This window comes from Hyperolius riggenbachi, chromosome 11, assembly GCF_040937935.1.
Source record: "Hyperolius riggenbachi isolate aHypRig1 chromosome 11, aHypRig1.pri, whole genome shotgun sequence".
NCBI classification, from domain to species: domain Eukaryota; kingdom Metazoa; phylum Chordata; class Amphibia; order Anura; family Hyperoliidae; genus Hyperolius; species Hyperolius riggenbachi.
This window is the reverse complement of record NC_090656.1, coordinates 155952489-155979031: the sequence shown is the minus strand read 5'-3', so window position 1 is coordinate 155979031 and position 26543 is coordinate 155952489. Positions and strand designations below refer to the sequence as shown.

Here is a 26543-nt window from a genome sequence, read left to right as displayed (position 1 = left end):
TGGGAGCCTGAGAAGTGGCTACCACCACCGCACATCCAAGTAAGGACCCATTTGCTGTATAAGTAATTTAACTGCCCTGACCGTGCTTTGCAGACCAGGCATCTGTGGTCAGATGGACCCTTGACCCAGCGCTGTGCGCCAGAGATGACACCACTTGCCTTTAACGAGAATGTGTTATGGAGGGCAAGTCTGCCATTCATTTAACTGTATGAAACTTTAGATGGTACTTTCTCAGTAGCATGGTGACCACGGGAAATGGCCAGGGAATCCTGGTTCGATACCACCACCAGCACACATCCAAGGAAGGCAGCAGGCACGCTGTGGGCAAAGGAGCAGGAACGGCTACCACCACACATCCAAGGAAGGCAGCAGGCATGGCATGCATGTCCCGAGGTAGTGACCAAAAATAACAATACAGGAGCACTTTCGAGGTCCTGCTGTATGACACTGATCGACTTTACTACCTGTAACGAGAATCTGTTATGAAGGGCAAGTCTGCCATCCATTCAAGTGAAAGGTATGCACTGACTGCCAGGTATAATACAATGTGCAGTCACAGATGCAGTGAAAGGTATGCAGTGACTGCAAACAGCGGTTTGTGTAGTGACGGCCGTGCTGGACTGGTGCGCACCATGACGAGAGTGCAGGTGATGGCGGCTTTCCAGCCCATATGGTAGCTGGGCTGAGGTAGCTGAATGACAGAACAGTGACTGTCCAGCTGGTCGAATTTGGTCTGTCCACAATGAAGCAACAACCTAATTATCTTTGGCGTGCCACCCCCCAAGACACCCATATAGCCGGCGGTCATTGCTTCATTGTTATACGCAAGCCCCTTCATCGCGGCAAGATAATGATCACAAAGGGGAATTGGCACATGTACATGCCTTTTGTTTTGTTGCTGCAGCTGTAGTGCAGCCAGAAAAATTAGGCAGGCATGTACAAGCGGCCATGCGGACATTCTTTAGTCCAACGCCTCGCCTAAGCGCTTCCAGATCCACCCTCCACCAAAGCGGCCTGCGGGCAGAGGTGCAGTGTGGGGAGCGACTTAGTCTTGGGGCAGGCAGCCAGTCAGACAGTGTGCAGAGATGTTGTGTGTGGGGACTGACAGTCTTCGGGCAGGCAGTAGCCCTCTGGGATCCAAGCCTCATTCATTTTGATAAAGGTGAGGTACTGAACACTTTTGTCACTTGGGTGACTTCTCATCTCAGTGACAATGCCTCTAGCTGCTTGAAGGCCTTTTCTGACAGACGCTTGAGGCAGGGCAAGACAGAAGTTGGATGGCAAATTGGGACAGCTCTGGCCACAGGTCAAGCCTGCGCACCCAGTAATCAAAGGGTTCATCGCTGCTCACAGTGTCTACATCCACACTTAAGGCCAGGTAGTCGGCTACCTGCCAGTCCAGACGTTGGTGGAGGGTAGGTCCGGAAGCGCTTAGGCGAGGCGTAGGACTAAAGAATGTCCGCATGTCCGACATCACCATGAGATCGCTGGAGCATCCTGTCCTTGCCTGCATGGACATGGGAGGAGGATTACTGGCAGTGGTACCTTTATTGCGTTGTGCTGTGACATCACCCTTAAACGCATTATAAAGCATAGTTGCCAGCTTGTTCTGCATGTGCTGCATCCTTTCTGCCTTCAGGTGAGTTGGTAACATGTCCGCCACTTTGTGCCTATACCGAGTGTCTAGTAGCGTGGCCACCCAGTACAGGTCATTCCCCTTGAGTTTTTTTTATACAAGGGTCCCTCAACAGGCTGGACAGCATGAAAGACGCCATCTGCACAAAGTTGGATCCAGACGTACGATCCATCTCCTCTTGCTCTTCCATAGTGACGTCAGGTAAATCATCCTCCTCCCCCCAGCCACAAACAATACCACAGGAACGTCGAGCAGCACAAGCCCCCTGCGACGCCTGCTGCAGTTCTTCTGCCGCCTCCTCCTCCTCCACAGAAACACCTTCCTCATCATCTGAGTCGGATTCCTCTTCCCCACACGACTCTTCTTCCTCCTCCCCCCTCTGTGCTACCGCAGGTGTTGAGGAAACATCTGGTTCTGATGAAAATTGCTCCCACAATGGTTCCTCCTGTAACTGTTCCTGTTCACACTCCTCAGACAGCTTGATCCCCCACTCTACGCACAGCACGCTCCAGGAAGTAAGCGTACAAGATCAAGTCGCTGATGGTGCCTTCACTGCGACTCACCAGGTTGGTCACCTCCTCAAACGGCCGCATGAGCCTGCATGCATTTCGTATCAGTGTCCAGTTGTTGGGCCAGAACATCCCCATCTCCCCAGATTGGTGTCTTTTTACTGTAATTGTACAGGTACTGGGTGACAGCTTTCTCCTGTTCTAGCAGGCAAGAGAACATGACCAGGGTCGAATTCCAGCGAGTCGGGCTATCACATATCAAGCGTCTCACCGGCAAGTTGTTTCTCCGCTGAATGTCTGCAAAGCCTGCCATGGCTGTGTAAGACAGCCTGAAGTGCCCACACAACTTCCTGGCCTGCTTCAGGACGTCCTCTAAGCCTGGGTACTTTGACACAAATCATTGAATGACTACAGGGAGTGCAGAATTATTAGGCAAGTTGTATTTTTGAGGAATAATTTTATTATTGAACAACAACCATGTTCTCAATGAACCCAAAAACTCATTAATATCAAAGCTGAATATTTTTGAAAGTAGTTTTTAGTTTGTTTTTAGCTTTAGCTATTTTAGGGGGATATCTGTGTGTGCAGGTGACTATTACTGTGCATAATTATTAGGCAACTTAACAAAACAAAAAAATATATACCCATTTCAATTTTTTTTTTTTACCAGTGAAACCAATAGAACATCTCAACATTCACAAATATAAATTTCTGACATTCAAATACAAAACAAAAACAAATCAGTGACCAATATAGCCACCTTTCTTTGCAAGGACACTCAAAAGCCTGCCATCCATGGATTCGGTCAGTGTTTTGATCTGTTCACCATCAACATTGCGGCGAGCAGCAACCACAGCCTCCCAGACACTGTTCAGAGAGGTGTACTGTTTTCCCTCCTTGTAAATCTCACATTTTATGATGGGACCACAGGTTCGCAATGGGGTTCAGATCAGGTGAACAAGGAGGCCATGTCATTAGTTTTTCTTCTTTTATACTCTTTCTTGCCAGCCACGCTGTGGAGTACCTGGACGCATGTGATGGAGCATTGTCCTGCATGAAAATCATGATTTTCTTGAAGTATGCAGATTTAATCCTGTACCACTGCTTGAAGAAGGTGTCTTCCAGAAACTGGCAGTAGGACTGGGAGTTGAGCTCGACTCCATCCTCAACCCAAAAAGGCCCCACAAGCTCATCTTTGATGATACCAGCCCAAACCAGTACTCCACCACCACCTTGCTGGCGTCTGAGTCGGACTGGAGCTCTCTGCCCTTTACCAATCCAGCCACGGGCCCATCCATCTGGCCCATCAAGACTCACTCTCATTTCATCAGTCCATAAAACCTTAGAAAAATCAGTCTTGAGATATTTCTTGGCCCAGTCTTGACATTTCAGCTTGTGCGTCTTGTTCAGTGGTGGTCGTCTTTCAGCCTTTCTTACCTTGGCCATGTCTCTGAGTATTGCACACCTTGTGCTTTTGGGCACTCCAGTGATGTTGCAGCTCTGAAATATGGCCAAACTGGTGGCAAGTGGCATCTTGGCAGCTGCACGCTTGACTTTTCTCAGTTCATGGGCAGTTATTTTGCGCCTTGGTTTTTCCACACGCTTCTTGCGACCTTGTTGACTATTTTGAATGAAACGCTTGATTGTTCAATGATCACGCTTCAGAAGCTTTGCAATTTTAAGAGTGCTGCATCCCTCTGCAAGATATCTCACTATTTTTGACTTTTCTGAGCCTGTCAAGTCCTTCTTTTGACCCATTTTGCCAAAGGAAAGAAAGTTGCCTAATAATTATGCACACCTGATATAGGGTGTTGATGTCATTAGACCACACCCCTTCTCATTACAGAGATGCACATCACCTAATATGCTTAATTGGTAGTAGGCTTTCGAGCCTATACAGCTTGGAGTAAGACAACATGCATAAAGAGGATGATATGGTCAAAATACTAATTTGCCTAATAATTCTGCACTCCCTGTAGATTCAGCACATGTGCCATGCAGGGTACGTGTCAGCTTTCCCAAATTCAAAGTAGAAAGGAGATTGCTGCCGTTGTCACACACTACGTTACCGATCTCTAGCTGGCGCGGGGTCAGCCACTGATCCACCTGTTTGTTAAGAGCAGCCAGAAGAGCTGCCCCAGTATGACTCTCCGCTTTGAGGCAAGACATGTCTAATGCTGGGCATAAACTATTAGATTTTCCTTATAAATCAAGCCACTGATGGCTCGATTGATAATTTCCAACATGTCCGATTGGCCACCGGATCGATTCCCCGCTCGATACCCGCGAGCGGACAATAGCGGAAAACAAACAGAAGATAAGTTTTCAATACTGGCGCACGCGGGGACGAGGCGGGAGTAATTCCGGAGGCTAATCGAGCCGCAGAAACGGTTCGTGTATGCCCAGCATAAGATGGCGTGACAACGTCACACCTGGCATGCAGCATGGGCCCTGGGAAGATGGGGTCTGTGTAGCTGGAGAGGAGATCGCAGCACCAGTAGAGTTGAACTGCCACTCAGCCAAGGACGACGACGACAGCGAAGAGGATGTAGCAGGCGGAGAGGAGGTGGCAGGAGGCCTGCCTGCAAGCCGTGGCGGTGTCATATGTTGGTCTGCTGCACAGCTACGTACTCCCTGCTTGTCAGCAGGTTGACCCAATGGGCTGTGTAAGTAATGTACCTGCCCTGACCGTGCTTGGCAGACCAGGCATCCGTGGTCAGGTGGACCCTTGACTCAATGCTGTGTGCCAGAGATGACACCACTTGCCTCTCAACTTCACGGTACAGTTTGGGTATCGCCTTTTTAGAGAAATAATTGTGGCTTTGTATCTTCCACTGCGGTGTCCCAATGGCCACAAATTTACGGAAGGCCTCAGACTCCACCAGCTGGTATGGTAACAGTTGGCGAGCTAACAGTTCCGCCAAGCCAGCTGTCAGACGCCGGGCAAGGGGGTGACTGGCGGAAATTGGCTTTTTCCACTCAAAGATTTCCTTCACGGACACCTGGCTGCTGTGGGCAGAGGAGCAGGAACCGCTCAAGGGCAGAGGCAGGTGGAGGAGGGTGGCTGTGAAGGTGCAAGAGAGAAAGCGGCTGAAGATGCTGCACCTGAAGGAGGAAGAGGAGAAGGAGGGTGGCTCTGCTTTTTTGAGTGCCGCTTTTGCTCAGCTGCTCTTCCCATTGCAGTTTGTGCCTTTTCTGCAGGTGCCTTCGTAAGGCAGTTGTCCCTACGTGGGTGTTGGCCTTTCCACGGCTCAATTTTTTGAGGAAGAGAGAACAGGTGGCATTGCTCTGATCTACGGACGACACACTAAAACATTTCCAAACCGCTGAGCCCCCCCTGGGGTGATGGCACTATGGTGGAGGCAGCAGCTGACGTTGAAGGGCATGTTGGCTGGCGCCGGAAACTGCCACCAGCTGTTTCTGAGAACGAGCTCCCCCTGCTTCTTTCAGCAACTAGTCTCCTCCTACTCCTCTCTGGCTCCCCCTCGGAACTGTTCCCTTGGTCATCTTGTCTCTCAGGAACCCACATGGTATCCGTATCATCGTCATCATAAACCCAGCTTCGCTTGCCTCAGACACCTCCAAAACTGCACTAACAGCAGGTACTTCATCATCCTCCTCCTCACACGTTACGTCCATAGTGTCGCCGCCTAACTCAGACATATGAGGTGGTGTAACTTGCTTAGCGCCTTCATCTGGTTGTAACAATAATGGCTGTGAATCAGTTAATTCCCTACCAATTAACTCCTGCGAAGTGTCAAATGCAGCGGCTGTGGTGCTTGTAGTAGCGCTGGTGGCTGCGGAGGATGAAGTGTTCTTTGTTAAATAGTCAACCACGTCCTGACAATCTTGGGAGTTGATGGGACGTGCCTTCTTCTGAGCACTGTACTTTGGGCCAGGGCCGCACGATATTACATCAACACGACCTCGCACAGACCTGCCGGGTGGCCTTCCTCTAGGTCTGCCTCTACCCGTTTTGTCGATATCGGGGGGGGGGGGGGGGATGAAGTGAAAGGTATGCACTGACTTGACTTATACAATGTGCAGTCACACAGGTGCAGTTAACAGGTATGCACGGAGTGGTATATCACACTGCATGCGCTCACGTAGGTGGGTGGGTGCACAGTGAACAACAGGTAGGTAAATGCAGTGGGTATTACAATGTGCACCTGTCACACACAGATAGGTACTGGACATGCACAGTGACACTGCGTGCGCTCAGCTCACGTAGGTAGGTGGGTGCACTGTGAACACAGGTAGGTAGGTATATGCAGTGATGGGTATTACAATGTGCACCTGTCGCACACAGACAGGTAGCGGACAGGCACAGTGACACTGCGTGCGCTCAGCTCACGTAGGTAGGTGGGTGCACTGTGAACAACAGGTAGGTATATGTAGTGGGTATTACAATATGCACCTGTCACACACAGACAGGTACCGGACAGGCATAGTGACACTGTGTGCGCTCACATAGGTGGGTGCACAGTGAACAACAGGTAGGTGTTTGCAGTGGGTTTTACAATGTGCACCTGTCACACACAGACAGGTACCGCAGTGACACTGCGTGCGCTCAGATCACATAGGTAGGTGGGTGCACTGTGAACAACAGGTAGGTAGGTATATGCAGTGATGGGTATTACAATGTGCACCTGTCACACACACAGGTAGTAGTCACTGAATGTGCTGGGCCTGGCAGTGGCACACACAGGAATTACCAAGGCTGTCTATGCAACACAAGTGTCAGTGGGACACACACACACACAAAAAAAAAAAAAAAAAAAAAAAAAAAAAGATCACAAGAACAAGATTAGCTCTCAAAAGAGCTGTTGAGAGGTGCTTTTTTAGCAATAAGAATCAGCAAGGAGCAAGCTAAGAAGCCTACAAGAGCCTAACTAATCTTTCCTTATGAGAGTCTGCAGCAGCTTTCCCTTCTCTAATTACTGCAGGCACACGAGTGAGTCCAATGCATGATGCTGCCTGCTTTTTATAAAGAGGGGGGGAGGGTCTCCAGGAGGGAGTGTAGCCTGATTGGCTACAATGTGCCTGCTGACTGTGATGTAGAGGGTCAACCTTGATGCACTGTGGGGGCGAACCGTTCGGGCCATCTCTACAGAGTGGTCCTAGTCCCCCAATTTCCAGAAGGTTCTGCTCCTTTTGTTATAAGTGTCTATGTGCTGCTTTTTTATCTGTTTCTGTACTGAATCCTTCAGCATTGACGCTTTATATTCATGCTGTTTGTTTCTTACAATTTATCATGCCTGTAATGCCTTACAAAGTTTTCAATGCTCTTTTCATGTACACAGATGAGGTGCCTAGTTGTCTAGTGGAAGCTGTCTTTATGAGGTTCTGTCAACCTCATACAGTGCTGCCCATAATTATTCATACCCCTGGCAAATTTTGATTTAAAGTTACTTTTACAAGAATAGAACGTTGGATGTTCCCAGACTGTGACAGTTTGTGAAGGGTATGAATAATTTTGGACTGGACACCTTTTGCTCAAATGTAAATAAAAGCGGAGAAATGTTTTTTTTCCACAATACAGTGGGATGCAAAAGTTTGGGCAACCTTGTTAACTGTCATGATTTTCCTTTTTAAAGCGTTGGTTGTTACAATAAAAAAAATGTCAGTTAAGTACAGTGGGTTGCAAAAGTATTATTTAATTGCACACTTTCTGTAAATCCAATAAACTTCATTTAACTTCTCAAATATCACTGTGTGCTACTATGATATACAGTGGGTTGCAAAAGTATTCGGCCCCCTTGAAGTTTTCCACATTTTGTCATATTACTGCCACAAACATGAATCAATTTTATTGGAATTCCACAAGAAAGACCAACACAAAGTGGTGTACACATGAGAGGTGGAACGAAAATCATACATGATTCCAAACATTTTTTTACAAATCAATAACTGCAAAGTGGTGTGTGCATAATTATTCGGCCCCCTTTGATCTGAGTGCAGTCAGTTGCCTATAGACATTGCCTGATGAGTGCTAATGACTAAATAGTGTGCACCTGTGTGTAATCTAATGTCAGTACAAATACAGCTGCTCTGTGACGACCTCAGAGGTTGTCTAAGAGAATATTGGGAGCAACAACACCGTGAAGTCCAAAGAACACACCAGACAGGTCAGGGATAAAGGGCAAACTTGGAAGAAAACCTCTTGAAGACTGCAAAAGACTTGAGACTGGGGCGGAGGTTCACCTTCCAGCAGGACAATGACCCTAAACATAAAGCCAGGGCAACAATGGAATGGTTTAAAACAAAACATATCTATGTGTTAGAATGGCCCAGTCAAAGTCCAGATCTAAATCCAATCGAGAATCTGTGACAAGATCTGAAAACTGCTGTTCACAAACGCTGGTTATCTAATCTGACTGATCTGGAGCTGTTTTACAAAGAAGAATGGGCAAGGATTTCAGTCTCTAGATGTGCAAAGCTGGTAGAGACATACCCTAAAAGACTGGCAGCTGTAATTGCAGGAAAAGGTGGTTCTACAAAGTATTGACTCAGGGGGCCGAATAATTACGCACACCCCACTTTGCAGTTATTGATTTGTAAAAAATGTTTGGAATGATGTATGATTTTTGATCCACTTCTCACGTCTACACCACTTTGTATTGGTCTTTTACATGGAATTCCAATAAAATTGATGCATGTTTGTGGCAGTAATGTGACAAAATGTGGAAAACTTCAAGGGGGCCGAATACTTTTGCAACCCACTGTATATCATAGTAGCACACAGTGATATTTGAGAAGTTAAATGAAGTTTATTGGATTTACAGAAAGTGTGCAATAATTGTTTAAATAACATTAGGCAGTTGTAATTTGATTGACTCCAAAACCTTTAGAACTAATTATTGGAACTCAAATTGGCTTGGTAAGCTCAGTGTCCCCTGACCTACATACACAGGTGAATCCAATAATGAGAAAGAGTATTTAAGGGGGTCAATTGTAAGTCTCCCTCCTTTTTTAATGTCCTCTGAATAGTAGCAACATGGGGGTCTCAAAAAAAACTTTCAAATGACCTGGAGATAAAGACTATTCCCCATCAAGGTATAGGGGAAGGATACAGAAAGCTGTCTCAGATATTTCAGCTGTCCGTTTCCACAATTAGGAACATATTGAGGAAATGGAAGACCACAGGCTCAGTTCAAGTTAAGTCTCGAAGTGGCAGACCAAGAAAAATCTCATAAACAGAAGCGGCAAATGGTGAGAACAGTCAGAGTCAACCCACAGACCAGAACCAAAGACCTACAACATCATCTTGCTGCAGATGGAGTCACTGTTCATCGTTCAACCATTCGGCGTACTTTGCCAAGGAGATGCTTGATGTGAGAATGATGCAGCGGAAGCCTTTTCTCCTCCCACAGCACAAACAGAGCCACTAGAGGTATGCTAAAGCACATTTGAACAAGTCAACTTCATTTTGGAATAAGGTGCTGTGGGCTGATGAAACTAAAATGGAGTCATTTGGGCATAACAAGGGGCGTTGTGCATGGAGGAAAAAACACCACAGCATTCCAAGCAAAACACTTGCCACCTACAATAAAATATGGTGGTGGTTCCATCATGCTGTGAGGCTGTGTAGCCAGTGCAGGGACTGGGAATCTTGTCAAAGCTGAGGGATACATGGATTCCACTCAGTATCAGCAGATTCTGGAGACCAATGTCCAGGAATCAATGACAAAGCTGAAGCTGCGCCAGGGCTGGAACTTTCAACAATGCGATGACTCTAAACACTGCTCAAAATCCACTAAGGCATTCATGCAGAGGAACAAGTACAACGTTCTGGAATGGCCATCTCAGTCCCCAGACCTGAATATAATTGAAAATCGGTGGTGTGAGTTAAAGAACTGCCCATGCTCAGGAGCCATCAAACCTGAATGAACTAGAGATATTTTGTAAAGAGGAATAGTCCAAAATAACTTCAACCAGAATCTAGACTCTCATTGGAACCTACAGGAAGCATTTAGAGGCTGTAATTTCTGCAAAAGGATGATCTACTAAAAATTGATTTCATGTCTTTTTTTGTGGTGCCCAAATTTATGCACCTGCCTAATTTTGTTTAAACAATTATTGCACACTTTCTGTAAATCCAACAAAACTTAATTTAACTTCTAAAATATCACTGTGTGTGTCATTTTTTATCCTAACAACCAATGATTTATAAAGGAAAATTATGACGATTAACAAGGTTGCCCAAACTTTCACATCCCACTGTAATGCCTCTTGTACATCGTCTTCTTATCTTTTGGGAGACACACATGTCATTTCCCATGAAAAAATTACTTGCTGGTTGAATAAAAGTTACTTTAAGTCAAACTTTGCCAGGTGTATGAATAATTGTATGAATAATCACTGTATCTGAGATGATCTGATGGATGGGCTGTTAACCTTCTAGGGGGGGGTCTTGTGAGAGCTTTTCACACTTGGTTGGAAGGTTCTGCAATTGAAAAAACAGTTGTTTGCAAGCAGAGCCAGGGACAAAGTTGCAAGCAGAGCCAGGGACAAAGGACAAAAAAACCCTCAAAACTTAAAATTACCTGTTCTGTTCGACACTGCAGAGAAATATGTGTTGGGTAATTACAAAGAGTTTGCGAAAATCGTACGACGACTGAGAACAGACGTCACAATGACTGAGTAGATGGAATACAGAACAATGTTGCCATCTTTGCAGACGATACAAAATTATGCAGGATTGTCAACACTAAAGCAAGATAGAGACATATAACAACAGGATCGGGACAAAATGGCCGTATGGGCAGGCAGATGAAATTTAAGGTGGATAACTAAAGTCATGCACCTTGGGTGTGCTAACAGCAGAATGTTGGCAGAACAGCAGCATATGAAATACATACAGGTCCTTTTCAAAAAATTAGCATATTGTGATAAAGTTCATTATTTTCTGTAATGTACTGATAAACATTAGACTTTCATATATTTTAGATTCATTACACCACAACTGAAGTAGTTCAAGCCTTTTATTGTTTTAATATTGATGATTTTGGCATACAGCTCAAGAAAACCCAAAATTCCTATCTCAAAAAATTAGCATATCATGAAAAGGTTCTCTAAACTAGCTATTAACCCAATCGTCTGAATCAACGAATTAACTCTAAGCACCTGCAAAAGATTCCTGAGGCTTTTAAAAACTCCCAGCCTGGTTCATTACTCAAAACCGCAATCATGGGCAAAGACTGCCGACCTGAAGGCCATCATTGACACCCTCAAGCAAGAGGGTAAGACACAAAGAAATTTCTGAACGAATAGGCTGTTCCCAGAGTGCTGTATCAAGGCACCTCAGTGGGAAGTCTGTGGGAAGGAAAAAGTGTGGCAGAAAACGCTGCACAACGAGAAGAGGTGACCGGACTGTGAGGAAGATTGTGAAGAAGGACCGATTCCAGACCTTGGGGGACCTGCGGAAGCAGTGGACTGAGTCTGGAGTAGAAACATCCAGAGCTACCGTGTACAGGCGTGTGCAGGAAATGGGCTACAGGTGCCGCATTCCCCAGGTCAAGCCACTTTTGAACCAGAAACAGTGGCAGAAGCGCCTGACCTCGGCTACAGAGAAGCAGCTCTGGACTGTTGCTCAACTTTTGCATGTCATTCGGAAATCAAGGTGCCAAGGAGTCCGGAGGAAGACTGGGGAGAGGGAAATGCCAAAATGCCTGAAGTCCAGTGTCAAGTACCCACAGTCAGTGATGGTCTGGGGTGCCATGTCAGCTGCTGGTGTTGGTCCACTGTGTTCTATCAAGGACAGGGTCAATGCAGCTAGCTATCAGGAGATTTTGGAGCACTTCATGCTTCCATCTGCTGAAAAGCTTTATGGAGATGAAGATTTCATTTTTCAGCACGACCTGACACCTGCTCACAGTGCCAAAACCACTGGTAAATGGTTTACTGACCATGGTATTACTGTGCTCAATTGGCCTGCCAACTCTCCTGACCTGAACCCCATAGAGAATCTGCGGGATACTGTGAAGAGAAAGTTGAGAGACGCAAGACCCAACACTCTGGATGAGCTTAAGGCCGCTATCGAAGCATCCTGGGCCTCCATAACACCTGAGCAGTGCCACAGGCTGATTGCCCCCATGCCACGCCGCATTGAAGCAGTCACTTCTGCAAAAGGATTCCCGACCGAGTATCGAGTGGATAACTGAACATAATTATTTGAAGGTTGACTTTTTTTGTGTTAAAAACACTTCTTTTATTGGTCGGATGAAATATGCTAATTTTTTGAGATAGGAATTTTGGGTTTTCATGAGCTGTATGCCAAAATCATCAATATTAAAACAATAAAAGGCTTGAACTACTTCAGTTGTGGTGTAATGAATCTAAAATATGTGAAAGTCTAATGTTTATCAGTACATTACAGAAAATAATGAACTTTATCACAATATGCTAATTTTTTTAAAAGGACCTGTATACAACTGGGGAGTACCGTATGTATGTACGCATCGTCGGCGAGTTGAGCACTGAGAGAGGCAAATGACGACTCTCCGTGCTGCCACAAAACTCCAAGGTGGTGTTAAATACTATACACCCTCGGAGGGAGATGCAATTCAGGGCCAACCGGAGGCCCAAATTACCCTTACACTTCCCACGAAGCATTACCTTGCTGCTATGTGGCACCTGGTTTTGCCACCTGACAATAAGCTCCGTGCGCTGAAACCACCTGTTTCACAACTAGAAACATCAGACTTGGAGAGGACCTTGGGAATACTGTTTACAAGTTAAGCATACGTATACAATACCAAGTAGCAGCAGCAGCAGTTAAAGCAAATACAATTGTGGAATACATGTAATTTTATTTTCTGTTCTAACATGCTAGCTCTCCATAATTTACCTGCGTGGCTCCATCTGGAGTATGGTCACTACACTATAGTAAGAAGTGACAGCACTACACTGTGGTCGACCCTCCCAACTACCCCCCCCCCCATGATTCCTGTGCCCCTTCTCGACCAGTGACTGCAGAGTAGTTAGCGGAGTGTGTCTGAGAAGTCATTTACTCATCTCTATCTCGCTCAGAGATCTCTCTTCATCCACGTCCAGTGTTCCCTATCTTTGACTCCAATGTCTTGTTACATGATGCCACTAAAGTTATGGATAGCAGGAGCTAGACAAGACTGAAGAGAGATTCCAGTGCGGAGAGGTGAGTTGATGCTCTTTTCTGCTCCTGGCAATGTTGATCCAAGGATTTCATCTGATTGCTATCTGGAGCCAAGAAGGAATGTTTTCACTTTTGAGTCTAATTGTCCCAATTCGTGAAAGGTTTTTTTTTTTTATCAAATTAAGTAAAGTGAGGTTCAAGGACAGTGCTGTACATTTTTTTTTTTTTTTTTTTTTATGAAAAATGTCACCTTGTTTTTTTACAACTGTTGAACTTTGCTGGGATTGTCCTCCAGAGGTATACTGCAGAACGTCTCCATCTGGTCTTCTTTTATATTTTTGACGACCACCTCTAACACGGTCTAAACGCACACCTATAATTAATAGAGAAGTCACATTGCTGGTGGGTTTTTATGTAAATTTTGCTGAAACAATTAATACATATATACAAAAACGTGAGGTTTTTTTTTTTTAAATTACAAGTCAACATACTTTGTCTTCTTAAAAAGTCAAAAATAGATGCAAGAGACCTCAAATGAGTAAGGGTGCCCCCATACATTCCTCAATTTTTGTAAAGATCAATGGTAAATCTCCAAGTAAACCTTAAGGGATAAGCAGAATGACATACATACAGGGCTGTGGAGTCGGTACAAAAATCCTCCGACTGCTCAGGTTAGGATTCCGCCGACTCTGACTCCTCTAATTTGCATATTACAATCTTGTTGATTTAAAGTATGCAACATAAAATGCATCTCTTAACTGCCAACGCTTAGGAATTTTAAAAGACAACTGAACTGAGAGGAATATTGAGGCTGCCATATTTATTCCCTTTTAAAAACAATACCAGTTACCTGGCTATCCAGCTGATCTTCTGCCTCTAATAATTTTAGTCATAGACTTAAGCCTTGTTCACATCATACGCACTTCCGTGCGCATTCGGAAGCGCGTATGACGTGGTAACATGCAAGAACGGCAAAGGGGCTGTCTATACCCTTCAGCCGTTCTTGCATGTTACCACGTCGTAAGCGCTTCCAAATGCGCACGGAATCGCGAATGATGTGAACGAGGCCTAAGTCTATGACTAAATTTATTAGAGGCAGATCACATCAAATACGTTGTGCAGCAGTACGATGCGCTATGATGTGCCTCTGTACTGCTGCATGCATTCTGCCCGCAAGCGCAGAGCTGACCATTCACTGTCAATGGATGGGATCAGCAGTGCAGCAGGTAGCAGTGCAGATGGCGTGCGATCGTACATGTGGCGTTCCAATCGCACGGCCATCTGCACTGCATAGATGTGAACGAGGCCTAAAACTAGTCCTTGGTAAGAGTACTTGTAGAAGGTACAGACCGGAACAAAGAAAATCTATCAGGCCCTAGGCAATTTCACTATGGGTACATGTAAGAGTGATGTTTAGGTACTCTGCAGGAGAATGAGGGGATTATTCCTCCATTACACATTGTTCATGTGTAATGGAGGAAGAATCCCTGTGTGTTCAATGTGCACAACATTTTCAGTGGATTCCCTGCAGCTCTGTGGGAGTGCATATGCAGAGTACAGTACTACTGTATAACTTCAAGTAAACCTGAGACAGATAAAAGTTTTATACATACCTAGGGATTCCTCCAGCCCCCTTCAGGCTAATCAGTCATCGCTGTGCTGCTTCGCCACCTGGATCTCCTGCTATGGGTCCAGGTACTTAAGCCAGTAGGGCATAGTGCGCATGCACACACTCCGCCTCCAGGAATGTACTACACCTGCGCAGCACTATTACGCAGATACAAAACACTCCTGGCTGTGGAAGCGGCATGGACTGCGCTGACTGGCTGAATTACCGGGACTCATAGCAGAAGATCCAGGTGGTGGAGGAGGACAGCGAGCGACTGATTAGTCTGAAGGGGGCTAATTTTACCAACATATCAAATTATTTGACTTCATGTGCAAAAGTAGTGCATACATTGCATAAACCAGCATCAACGCAGAATTATTTGCATCTCATTGACCATCTCTATTAGTGGGACAGCTACACATCAGGCTTTATTCTTACAGCATAGATGTTTAGTATATATGTTACGGCCAGAACCCGAAGTTTGGCAACCCGCTGCGCTGCGGCCAATGTGAGAAATGGAATAATTCCTGTAACGTTAATGTATCTTGTGGCCGCAGCGGGCAAATGTATCACATCTTAGTTAATATAATGAAAGTAAGCCAGCGGCAATGTAACAGATGAAGCCGCCGGCTTTTGCTCTGCCTCTCTCTCCTCCCCCCGCCTCTCTCTCCTCTTATGGGCAGCCGGGGGGGGGGGGGGGGGACACGCGTGTCCCCCAGAGTCGTTCGTCGCGGCAGAAGAGCAGAGCGGGGAGGCTGCAGACATTGCTTCTGCCATCACCCGCTCTGCAAGAACGGCAGGATTTCCCTGCCGCGACGAACGACTCTGGGGGGGCACGCGTGTCCCCCCCCCCCCCAGCTGGCCATAAGAGAAGGAGAGAGAGGCGGAGGAGAGAGAGGCTGAGGAAAAGCCAGCGGCTCCATCTGTTACGTTGCCGCCGGCTTAATTTTATTAAATTAACTAAGATGTGATACATTTGCCCGCTGCGCTGTGGCCAAAAGATACATTAACGTTACAGGAATCATTCCATTTCTCACATTGGCCGCAGCGCAGCGGCCAGTTCGCACATTGGCCTGCCAGAACTAGAAGTGGCCAAACTTCGGGTTCTGGCCGTAACATATATAAAAGATTCCTGTGTACACATATATACAGTCACAATCAGATATGTATATCTGACTTTAAAAATATGGGGACTGCTTTATTGAAGCAGCACAAGTAACTATTTTTGTTTGGTTTATTTCATTTTTTGCGGGCTAAGCACAGCTATTACTGTATATATAATTTATGACTATTATCTGAGAAATAGAACATTTTATCATATTTTCTATTTTAATTACAGTTTGAATTCATTAGGAGTCAGAGTCGGTGCATTTTTTCCCCGACTCCAGGTACTTAAAACTGCTCCGACTCAGACTCCTCAGCCCTGCATACATATAACAATTTCCCGTGGTAATTTTTACTCTTACAGCTTGGTGCTGTGTATTTTAAGTACGAGCTTTCCAGGCCATTGCCTGGAAAGCATCATGCCCCATTGATTAAGCTCCGTCCCAAATGAAGCTCTACCTCCCATGGGTGTTCAAACTCCTGCTTCTGCTTGCTGCGTGTGTGGAAGTTTGGTGTCCTGAACAGAAGCATTATCGCCGGTCCTAGGAGAGCAGATATCACAAGGTCCGGATAGTGTAATTTGCAGGCAGCATCCACTAAGTCCCTCTGTGCCACCTCACCTGCCTGTGCATCCCCTCTGTCCACCTTTGTGCCTCCCTCTGTGGCACCTCTGCGCCTCCCTTTGTGCCCCCCTATGCCGCCTCCTTTCCCCCGGCGTGGCTCCCTCTGCCCCCCCATGTGCCTCCTTCTGTACCCTTGTCCCTTCTCTGCTCCCGTTTGTGCCTCCTTCAGTCTCCCTTTGCCACCTCTGCCCCCTGTGCTCCCCTCTGCCTCCTTCTGTCCTCTTTGTGACTCCTCCTGGCTTATCCCTCCTCCTGCCCCTTTTTGTCAGATTTTGGATTAATCCCTGCCCCACCCCAAATAAAGCCCCGCCTCCTGTGGGTGTTTGATGATCTCCTCCTGCTGCGTGGGTGTTTGATCTCCTGCTTCTGCTGCCTGTGTGCAGCAAGCAGGAAGTTCAGTGTCCTGAACAAAAACATCATCACCGGTTCTAGGAGTGCAGAGATGACAAGGTCCAGATAGTTTAGTTGCAGGCAGCCTCCACTATGTCCCATTGTGCCATCTCACCCCCTTTGCCCCCATTTGTGCCACTTTCAGTCCCCTTGTGCCACCTCTGCACCTCCCTCTGTCCCCTTTGTGCCTCCTCCTGGCCCCTATGCCTCCTTCTGTCCCCCTTTGCCTTTTTCTTTTTTTAAAGATTCTTTATTTAAAAGATTTTTAACATAAAAGGCAACATACAACATAGAATCACATACTATGTATAAAAACAAAAGAACATAGTCAGTGGTCAACTAACAGTGTTGACCTGGTAAGGATTGCTTCACAGTATGGACAGAAAACAAGCACAAAATAGACCTCATGAAATAAACCAGGTAAAGAGCAACAATGCAAGCTACACCAGTAACCCATCAACCACATGGCTGCCCCCATGTGTGCCTAGGCGGTTCGCCTACACTAAACCCCCCAATAGGGAGGATTCGAAACTAGGGTGGGTCCGGGGCCCTAAGGGAACACCCACCCGGACCCATCCAACTATTAAAGAAAAGTTATACCTAGGAGTTCATGCTTCATGGTGTGACATTTTAGCCTGGCGGGTGACAGAAGTGCTCAAGCACTTCCGGTCCGGAGCATTTCTACATATACAAAACAACTAACAGTAGAGAAGAGAAAAGTCTCTAGGAAGAAGAGGAAAAGAAGAAGAAGGGAATAACAAAGAGAAAATAGAAACAGGAGTGTAGACTCGCGGCCAAGTGTAAATCAGTAGGGTAGTGTGAAAAATAAACCTCAGTGAGGCGTGGGGAGGAGGGAAGGGAGAACAGGGCCCATGAAGCTTTTCGGCTGGATAAGTCTCAACGTCCATGTATGTCAACTCCCCGATTTTTATTGAATAAAAAGGTTGTCTAATCCCTTATGTGCGTATGTGTTCTGCAAACTCATCTGTTTCCTCATATTCATGCCAGGGGGCCCATGTACGGCTAAACTGCTCCTCCCTATCATGTATAGATTGGGTAAGATTCTCCATCCGTTTAATATGTTGTACCTCCAATAGCCACTCCTGGACTGAAGGCGCGGATGTGGATTTCCAGTGCCGAGCAATGAGCAGCCTAGCAGCATTTATCAGGTGTTTAGATAGTGATTTTTTATATCTGCTCAGGCTTCTGGGGGTGTTGTGTATCAGGTAGTATGCTGGATCCGAGGAGGGTTCGACTCCAGTAACCTTGGACATAATTGCCCTCACCGACTCCCAGTATGTGGCAAGGTTTGGACAGCTCCAAAAAATATGCAAGAACGTCCCCTGTTGTGAGCCACATCTCCAACAAAGGGGGCTTACTGAGGGAAATATTTTATTCAGTTTATCAGGCGTACGGTACCATTGTGTAAATAGCTTGTAGCTTGACTCCTGTATATGAGCAGCAACTGACGTCTTTTGGGCTAGAATAATCACCTTTTGCCACTGGGAGTCAGAGAAAACAGTGCCCAACGTCTCCTCCCACCTAGAACGCAAATATGATGCAGTTTCTCCACAGGTAGACAAAATCCTATAAATCTGAGATATGCTTCTAGTGATATAGCCTTCACCTGAGCATAGCGTCTCAAATTGTAAAAGATTACGTGAAAGTTGTTGTCTAGATCCCAGACTCAGGAGAAAGTGTCTAAATTGTAGTAAGGGCCAGCCATCCAATAAGGGGTTTTTCCTCTGAGCCCGGAGAGGACCCAGGTCCAGCCAACTCCCATCTTTCAGTAATTGACCCGCTCTTAAGATGTGGTTCCCTCGCCAATGTAAGTATGCCCTCTTGCACATGCCTGGAGGAAACCCAGGATTGTCTAACAGTGGTATTAGGGGAGAAGGGAACTCAGACAGCAAGCCTTTTTTGTTGTATTTAGCGAATAGTTGCAGTGTGTGGGAGACCAATGGATACGCAATGCCCGAGACAGCGGCCCTGTCTGGGGCCCATATCAAATGTTTCAGTGAAGGGTGAGATAAGTCATGTTCCATTGTGACCTACTGTTTAAGCGAGTCATGCCTATGCCAGTCCACGATACGCACCAATGTCGCCGCTGCGTGATAGAGCTGTAGACTGGGAATGGCCAGGCCTCCACTCTCCTTAGGGAGAATGGATACTGAGTATCTCAATCTCGGGGGCATACTCTGCCAAATGAAACGCTGGAAACATTGTCTGATTTCCTTAAAATATAGAGCCGGCACTGCCACAGGGAGGGTCTGGAACAGGTAAAGAAAGCGGGGGAGCAGATTCATTTTTATAATGCTAATACGGCCGAACCAAGAAAATTTAGTGACATCCCAACGCTGTAAATCTGATTTTACCCTAGCTAAGAGCGGCTTATAGTTAAGCTGAAATATATCAACAGGGTTACTAGGAATTTTAGTGCCAAGATATGTTAAGGCCCGGATTGACCACCTAAATGGAAAATTTGCTTCCAGCCTCTGTTGGAGTTCCGGGTCTATGTTAACATTTAACGCTTCACATTTGCCGAGATTGATTTTGAAATTGGACAACTGACCATATCTATTAAATTCTTTCAGTAGGTTTGGTAGGGAAATATGGGGGCTGGTAATATAAAAAAGCAGGTCATCTGCGTAAGCAGCGATTTTATGTTCTGCAGAAGGCAATCGAAGACCACAAATATCATTATTAGCCCGTATAGTTCTTAGTAGGGGCTCTAGTGTAAGGGCAAATATGAACGGGGAAAGCGGGCAACCCTGGCGTGTTCCGTTTGTGATGGGGAATGGGTCTGACATTTCACCATTAATTTTAATGCGCGCTGAGGGCTTTGAGTACAAGGCCATAATATATGAAAGCATAGAATGGGGTAATCCGATATGCTTTAAGGTGTTCTGGATAAAGTCCCACTGGACACGGTCAAAGGCCTTCTCCGCATCAGTGGAAAGAAGCATCATCGGTGAGCCCTTCGACCGTGCCCAGTGTATCGCCCCCAATGTCGGGATCGTGTTATCCCTAGCTTCACGTGTTGGGATGAAACCGACCTGGTCGTAATGGACCAGTTTTCCCATAAAGGGGGACAGTCTATTTGCTATGATCTTCGCAAATAGCTTAAGATCAATATTAAGCAAGGAAATAGGGTGGTAGTTAGAGCAGAGCGAGGAGTCCTTGCCTGCTTTATGAATGACTGTAATATGTGAGAGCAGCATATCATTCGGGAAAGACGTGGGTGTTGGATTCATCAGAGAGTGAGTTGTAAGCTTTAACTAAGAATGGGAGTAGCAAGCCCGAGTAATGTTTGTAATAGTCAAGAGGGAACCCATCAGGGCCTGGGGCCTTACCAGTAGGTGATTGGGAAATTGCTAGTTTTAATTCCTCAATAGAGATAGGGTCTGCAATTTCCTTAATCTCATCCTCTGACAGTGCCGGCATCCGTGACTGGGTTAAGTACTCCTTTAGTTTAGATAGTTGTGCAGCTCGGGGGGTCCCGGGGGACTCCGCTAAGATATTGTATAGACTTGCATAGAATTTTTTAAAAACTCTAGCAATAGAAGCTGTCCTATGGTGTTTAACTGAGGTAGAGTCATTGATATGTGGGATGTAGTTTGAGACTACTTGTGCTCTCAGGGCCCTAGCCAGGAGGGTACTGCATTTATTTCCGTACTCGTAGTAGTGTCTTTTGCAGCGTTGTGCAGCAAGACGTGCCCTGAAAAATAATAAGGACTTTAGTTTCTCCCTTTCGGCTTTCAAAGCTTCCATAATCCCACTAGAAGGTGAGTTTCTATGAAGTTGTTCTAACCTACGTAGTTCTAAGAGAGATTTTTCTATTGCTTCATTTTGCGCCCGTTTCTTCCTACTCCCCTCCTGGATAAGGATTCCCCTGATGACACATTTATGTGCTGCCCAGAGTGACATTGGTGACATATCTTCTGTGTTATTAGTATTGAAATACCGTTCAATAGCGCCCCTTACTCTCTCGCTCACTTCCCTATCTTTTAATAAGGATGTGTTCAGGCGCCAATTCATTGGACCCCTCCTCTTCTCCAGAATAGAAAAAGATATTGTTGCAGCTGCATGGTCAGAGATTGTTCTCGAACCAATATCTGCCTCAACAATCTCCGATAGCAAGTTGTGTGAGGAGAAAATATAATCAATACGCGAATATAAATTATGGGGGTGAGAGAAAAAGGTATATTCGCGGCTAGTCGGGTTCAGGATACGCCACGGGTCTACTAACTGTCGTGCCTGAAGCGCTGATTAACATTTGACCCCCTTTGCCTTTTTCTGTCCCCTATTGTGCCTCCTTCTGACCGCCTTTGTGCCTCCTCCCCCCCCTTTTGTTTCCCCTTTGTGCCTCCTTCCGTCTTTGTGATTCCTTCAGTGTCCCTGTGCTTCCCTCTGTACCTCCCTCTGCCTTCTCTTGTTCCCTTTGTGACTCCTCCTGTCCCCTGTACCGCCTTCTGTCCATTATTGTGCCTCCCTCTGTCCCCTACTGTGCCTCCATCTGTCCCACTTTGTGCCTCATTACGTGCCCCTATGCCACTATCTGTCCCCATCACCCTCCTGTGCTCCCCAGCCCAGTGCAGAGCATAGCGCAGCGGAAGTTGTGCTCTCACTTCCCTGCCAGAGTCCAGCCTGAAAGGAAGGGAGTGTGCAACAGAATGAGACAGGTTTGGCAGCTTGTTTGTACTTGGGCACTCCCTGTATTATGAATCCACCCTATATGGTGTGTGTGTGTGTGTGTGTGTAGTGTGTGTGGTGTGTGTGTGTTCCTCCTCTAAATGTAGCATATCACCAGCTCTAAATACTGTTTCCAGCTCTAAATACATAGTCCTTTGTCGCCACTCCCCCCACTCTTCCCCTTCACTGTACATATGTAATGTAACCAAGATTGACAGGCAGAAAGTTTACTGCTATTATTATTTAGTATTTATATAGTGCTGAACTCTTCCGCAGCACTGTACAGAGTATATTGTCTTGTCACTTAACTGTCTCTCAGAGGGGCTCACAATCTAATCCCTACCATACTCCTATGTCTATGCATGTATTGTGTAGAGTATGTATTGTAGTATAGCGCCAATTTAAGGGGAGGTCAATTAACCTATCCATATGTTTTGGGGATGTGGGAGGAAACCAGAGAGCCCATAGGCAACCCACACAGACACAGGAAGAACATACAAACTCTGTGCATATTGCCCTGGCTGGAATTGGAACCAGGGACCCAGCACTGCTAGGTAAGAGTGCTAACCACTACGCCACTGATTAAACCATAATTACAGACAAGTGAACAATTACAGTGCAGGCACTGGGCTGTACTTGTGGTCCTCTACTCATCGCTTATTTTCATTGCACCACTCCAGCCATTTTAATTCACTGTTTGGACAAAATATATCAAATGATCTTTCCCCTGAGGGGCACCTTGGCAGGCTACAATGCTTGCATCAGTCATGTGTGGTGGGTGGCTTAAATGTGGTAGTAACCCACCTTTCCTTAACTTTCAAAAAAGTGAGGTGATGGACATTATCTGACGACAGTCATGCTTGAATGTCCATGAGGAAAAGTATTTCAGACAGAACAGTGAAGGAACTTTGATGGCATAACCAGCAAAGGGTGACATGCACCATCTGACCCACGAAACATGCGTCTATAACCTGCAACATTCTTGTCCCTTGACAAGCTTGCATAAACATCCTGAGCCTCAGTATCGATGGGATTTGGAGAAGAAATAAAAGGAGATGGAGAAAGTGAAATAGCTAAAGATTAGGTTAACCCTACTTTAATTGGATCTCAAGTAGTAGTTCCATATAGGTTTGTGGTTTTTCAACATATGAGACAGCATTCCCTAAAAGGGATCCAGCATGTCCTCTAGTCTTAGGCAGAGGATGCAGAATGCCATGCACTTATCTGGTTTAAGAGGGAAGAAGGTCAAGACTGGAAAGGTCCAAGCAAACTCTCCTTTTTCCCTCTGCTGCTTCGCTGACGGTTGCATCATGATGTGAGGTGCCCATGCTTTTACAAGCCTCCTCTTTCTCTGCGTTGTGACTCTCGTGAGGCTGGTTGGTTGGCTGCTGGCCCCTTCGCTCAACTTTTTGCTGCTGCATTGCCTCTATGTCCAAACTGCTCATAGCCCTTCATGTGCCAGGAGCTATCACAGTCATCTATGCCAATATCTGCATATACAGCCACTGCTGCACACTCATCTGCTGCTTTAGTAACACCCATTACAAGTTGACCACATGCTCGCAGGGGGGTCCAGAGCTGCCTCTTGCTCCGTAGACTTTACTGACCGATTTTAAGGTTCATCCTCTAATAGCATAAGAAATTAATCAGAAGGTAAAGGCACACTTGGAATGCCGACAGTTGGGCAGGTGTTTCCCAGAGTTCTCCCCAGGATCAATCAGCCGGGCGGAACGCCCGGGTAAGATAAGTTACCGCCCGGCTGATGAAATCACCGCAAGCCACACTTCACTGACAAGTGCCCGGCTGTCAGGATGTGCTTCTTCCCCTCTGTGCGCGAGATCTCGGGCTTCCCGGCAAGCTCCTGCACTGATTGGTTCAGCAAATGGTAAGAGGTGTGACCATAGCGCTAGCTGCCGACTCACTGCAGAGGCTCATGACTGATTATAAGCTGTGCAGGGATGTGCTGGGCAGAGACTAGAGGCAGGCAGAGCGCAATCATTCACCGGCTGAACATGATAATTTATGTGCACGAAGTTCAGTGCATAAAGCGGGCAGAACAGTGCGGCATTCTGTGATTCATGGGGAGAAACACGTGCTGGAGTCATAGGAGAGCTGACAGCGGGATGGAGAAGTGTGGTGGGCTGTTATTTATAGCAGGAGGGTCCTGGGCAGGTCACAGTGAAAGGTGGAATGCTGTCTGGAGTCAGCCGCAATGTAAACTGCAGATATAACTGAGAGCCAGTGGCTGTGGAAGCACATAGCTCTCTTGTCGTTCTATATGTGTGCTTGTGACGGGGAAAGTCCTGTGTCTCCAAACTGAAATCCTTCATAAATGAATCTCTCCTGGACTCTGATGGGTCTGTTCTGCCTATGCAAGCCGGGTGGGTGTGGGTGTTTGTGTGTATTTTTTACTTTCCCTTCTCCCATAGTCTGATTCCCTTGCCCACCAGCACCTCCCCATCAGCATCACACAGTGTGAGACACCCCCCCCCCCCCTCCATATACCCAAAGGGAGATGGTTCCCTGTCCATTAGCAGCAGCCAGTCATGTACCCTCAATCCACTACAACACAGTGTGAGGCATCCAGTATGAACCCCTCACCTACATCAGCTGCAGCAAGGGTGAGATCTCCCTCCCACCTGCTAGCTTTCATTGGTATTACCTCCACATCCAGTAGCACTCGGCACATTCTTCTCCCACACCTAGTATTACCCAGGGTGATTGAAGTACCCCACTTGACACTTTCTGTGAGCCTCCACACACACACCCTTGTTTACCTCCCCCCCCCACCTTACTTCCCCTCCCGGCTACTTTTCCATGCCACCCGGCTGGAAAAAAATTCTGGGGAGAACACTGTTTCCTCCCGTCACTGCTTTGCTGTTTCCTACAGATGAGCATGCTTCAGTTTTGCCCCAAGAGATCCATTCCATAATGATGTTAACATGAAGAGGCTTTATGGGCATATGCCATCCTCCAAACATGCTGCTACTCCGCACATGTCACCTATTTTTGAAGTTCTGCTTCTGCCTTGAATTGCTGATAAGCTATCAGCTGCTAATATCCAACAGTGGTGACCTCCACAAGGGACTGCGTGGGACTATGCCCCCTGCCAGCTCACCTATCACCATGCCTGCCCCTGGGCCTACCTCTCTTGTTAACCATTGGAGTAATTCTGTGTATTCCCCCTGGGATTTACTATTGGGAACCAGGATTTCTTACTGGTCATTAGACTGACCAACGGGATCCCGTTGAGTGTAAGAGTGTAATAAGCAACAGAAAGCTACGACGGCAAAGTAAAAAATGTTTGTATCGGGGTTCCTTTCCCAAGTCTTGCAGCAGGGAGTGGTGGTTGGGGGTCCAGTGGTGCGTGTGGTGGTGTGTGTCAGGGTGCCGCACCTTTAGAGCAAGTGGCAGCTGGGGGACATGCTATGCTATTGTATAGCAAGCTCTGGCATTAAATAAACCCTTAGACTGCCGCAGTTTGTGGTTGTCTAAAAGCTTTTTAATATACAACTACTTCAACCTGTAGTGAACGTCTATAGGCCATTTTGTTTCCACATATTCCTGTGCCACGGACGTCTATAAGGCGTTCAGTACAAAGTTTAGGCTCATTGCCAACTTTCTATTTTACATTGCGCAGACTTCCCTGCGCACTCTGTATAAGTTAATCCTTATATTTGGAAATATAAGTCTTTTGTCCCCAAATTTTAGGGGAAAAAGTGTGTCTTCTATTCCAAAAAATACGGTATATTAACCCTTTGGGGAGTGGCTGCCTAACCCCCCTTAAGGACCAGGTTAATTTACATGTGTGTGTGTGTGTGTGTGTGTGTGTGTGTGTGTGTGTGGGGGGGGGGGGGGGGGGGTGAGACAGCCGAATCCCCAGATGAGTAGCTGTGGACTCTTCTGCTCCGGCCAGCATCCCTGCTCGTACTGCCGCTAAACCCGGGACTTACGTCAGAGTGAGCGGGGATGCCGGCCGGAGCGGAGCACCAATCACTGGGGGAACGTTAGGAAGGTGAGTGGATCCTTTTCTCCCCCCCCCCCCCCACCGCTGTAACAGTGATAGCTATGATCCTCTGGCGATCATAGTGATCCCATGATCAGAAGCCATATGCGATGGCTTCTGATGACTGAGGGGAGAGGTCAGCTGTCATATGACAGCTTAAACTCCCCTCTCGGTGCGCAAAATCACATCGGGAGTGGGCGAGCGGCGTAAATCCTACGCCGCATCAGGCTAGAACAGCCACAAGTGCAGCGTAGGTTTTACTACAGGCAGTCCCCAATAGGTTAATATATACTTGCACTGATGTTTGAGAGCCTCTTCAGACCCTTCCAGGCTGCTACTTTTGTCTGGCCTCCTGTCCCGTCTTGATGTGGTGACTCCCCGAAGTATCCGCAGTACTCTCCATCTACCTCTGCCTTCATCCCGTAGGAGTAGTATGAGTTGTTGTGAATCCTTAAGGAAGGAGGGGAGGGACTGTACGTGTGGCTGTAAGTGTTGGACACCTACTACTCCTATGGGACATCGTGTGGCAGCCGGATTACGTCTGGCCAAGGGCGTAGCAATGGGGAATAGCATCCATAGCATTGCTATGGGGCCCCTACCTCACAGGGAGCCCGCAGCAGGATGCCCCACTAGGTGCTGGAGGGGTGGCAGCATGAGGGGAGAGCTTGGTGGCACGTTGGTGGGGAGGGAGGAAGGGCTCTCCCCTCTGCGCTCTCCCCTCCAGCATTAAACAAAGATGGTATGCAGGAGGAGGCGGCGGCAGATACATACCTTCCATGCGCTCCAGCGCGGATGGTTCTCCCTCTAGTGTCTGACGCGACTTCCTGTTTATACCGGAAGTCGCGTCAGAGGCTAGAGAGA

At 46.7% G+C, this 26543-nt stretch overlaps 1 protein-coding gene across 3 annotated transcripts in view; it reads right to left on the bottom strand.

The window, feature by feature from the left end:
- Positions 1-26543, bottom strand: part of ESRRA (estrogen related receptor alpha) — a 264360-nt gene that overhangs the window by 95249 nt on the left and 142568 nt on the right. For all 3 annotated transcript variants that reach the window (XM_068259914.1, XM_068259915.1, XM_068259916.1), the window contains one exon: positions 13509-13631. In XM_068259914.1, the coding sequence (XP_068116015.1) occupies positions 13509-13631 (123 nt within the window). The remainder of the gene's footprint in view (positions 1-13508; positions 13632-26543) is intronic.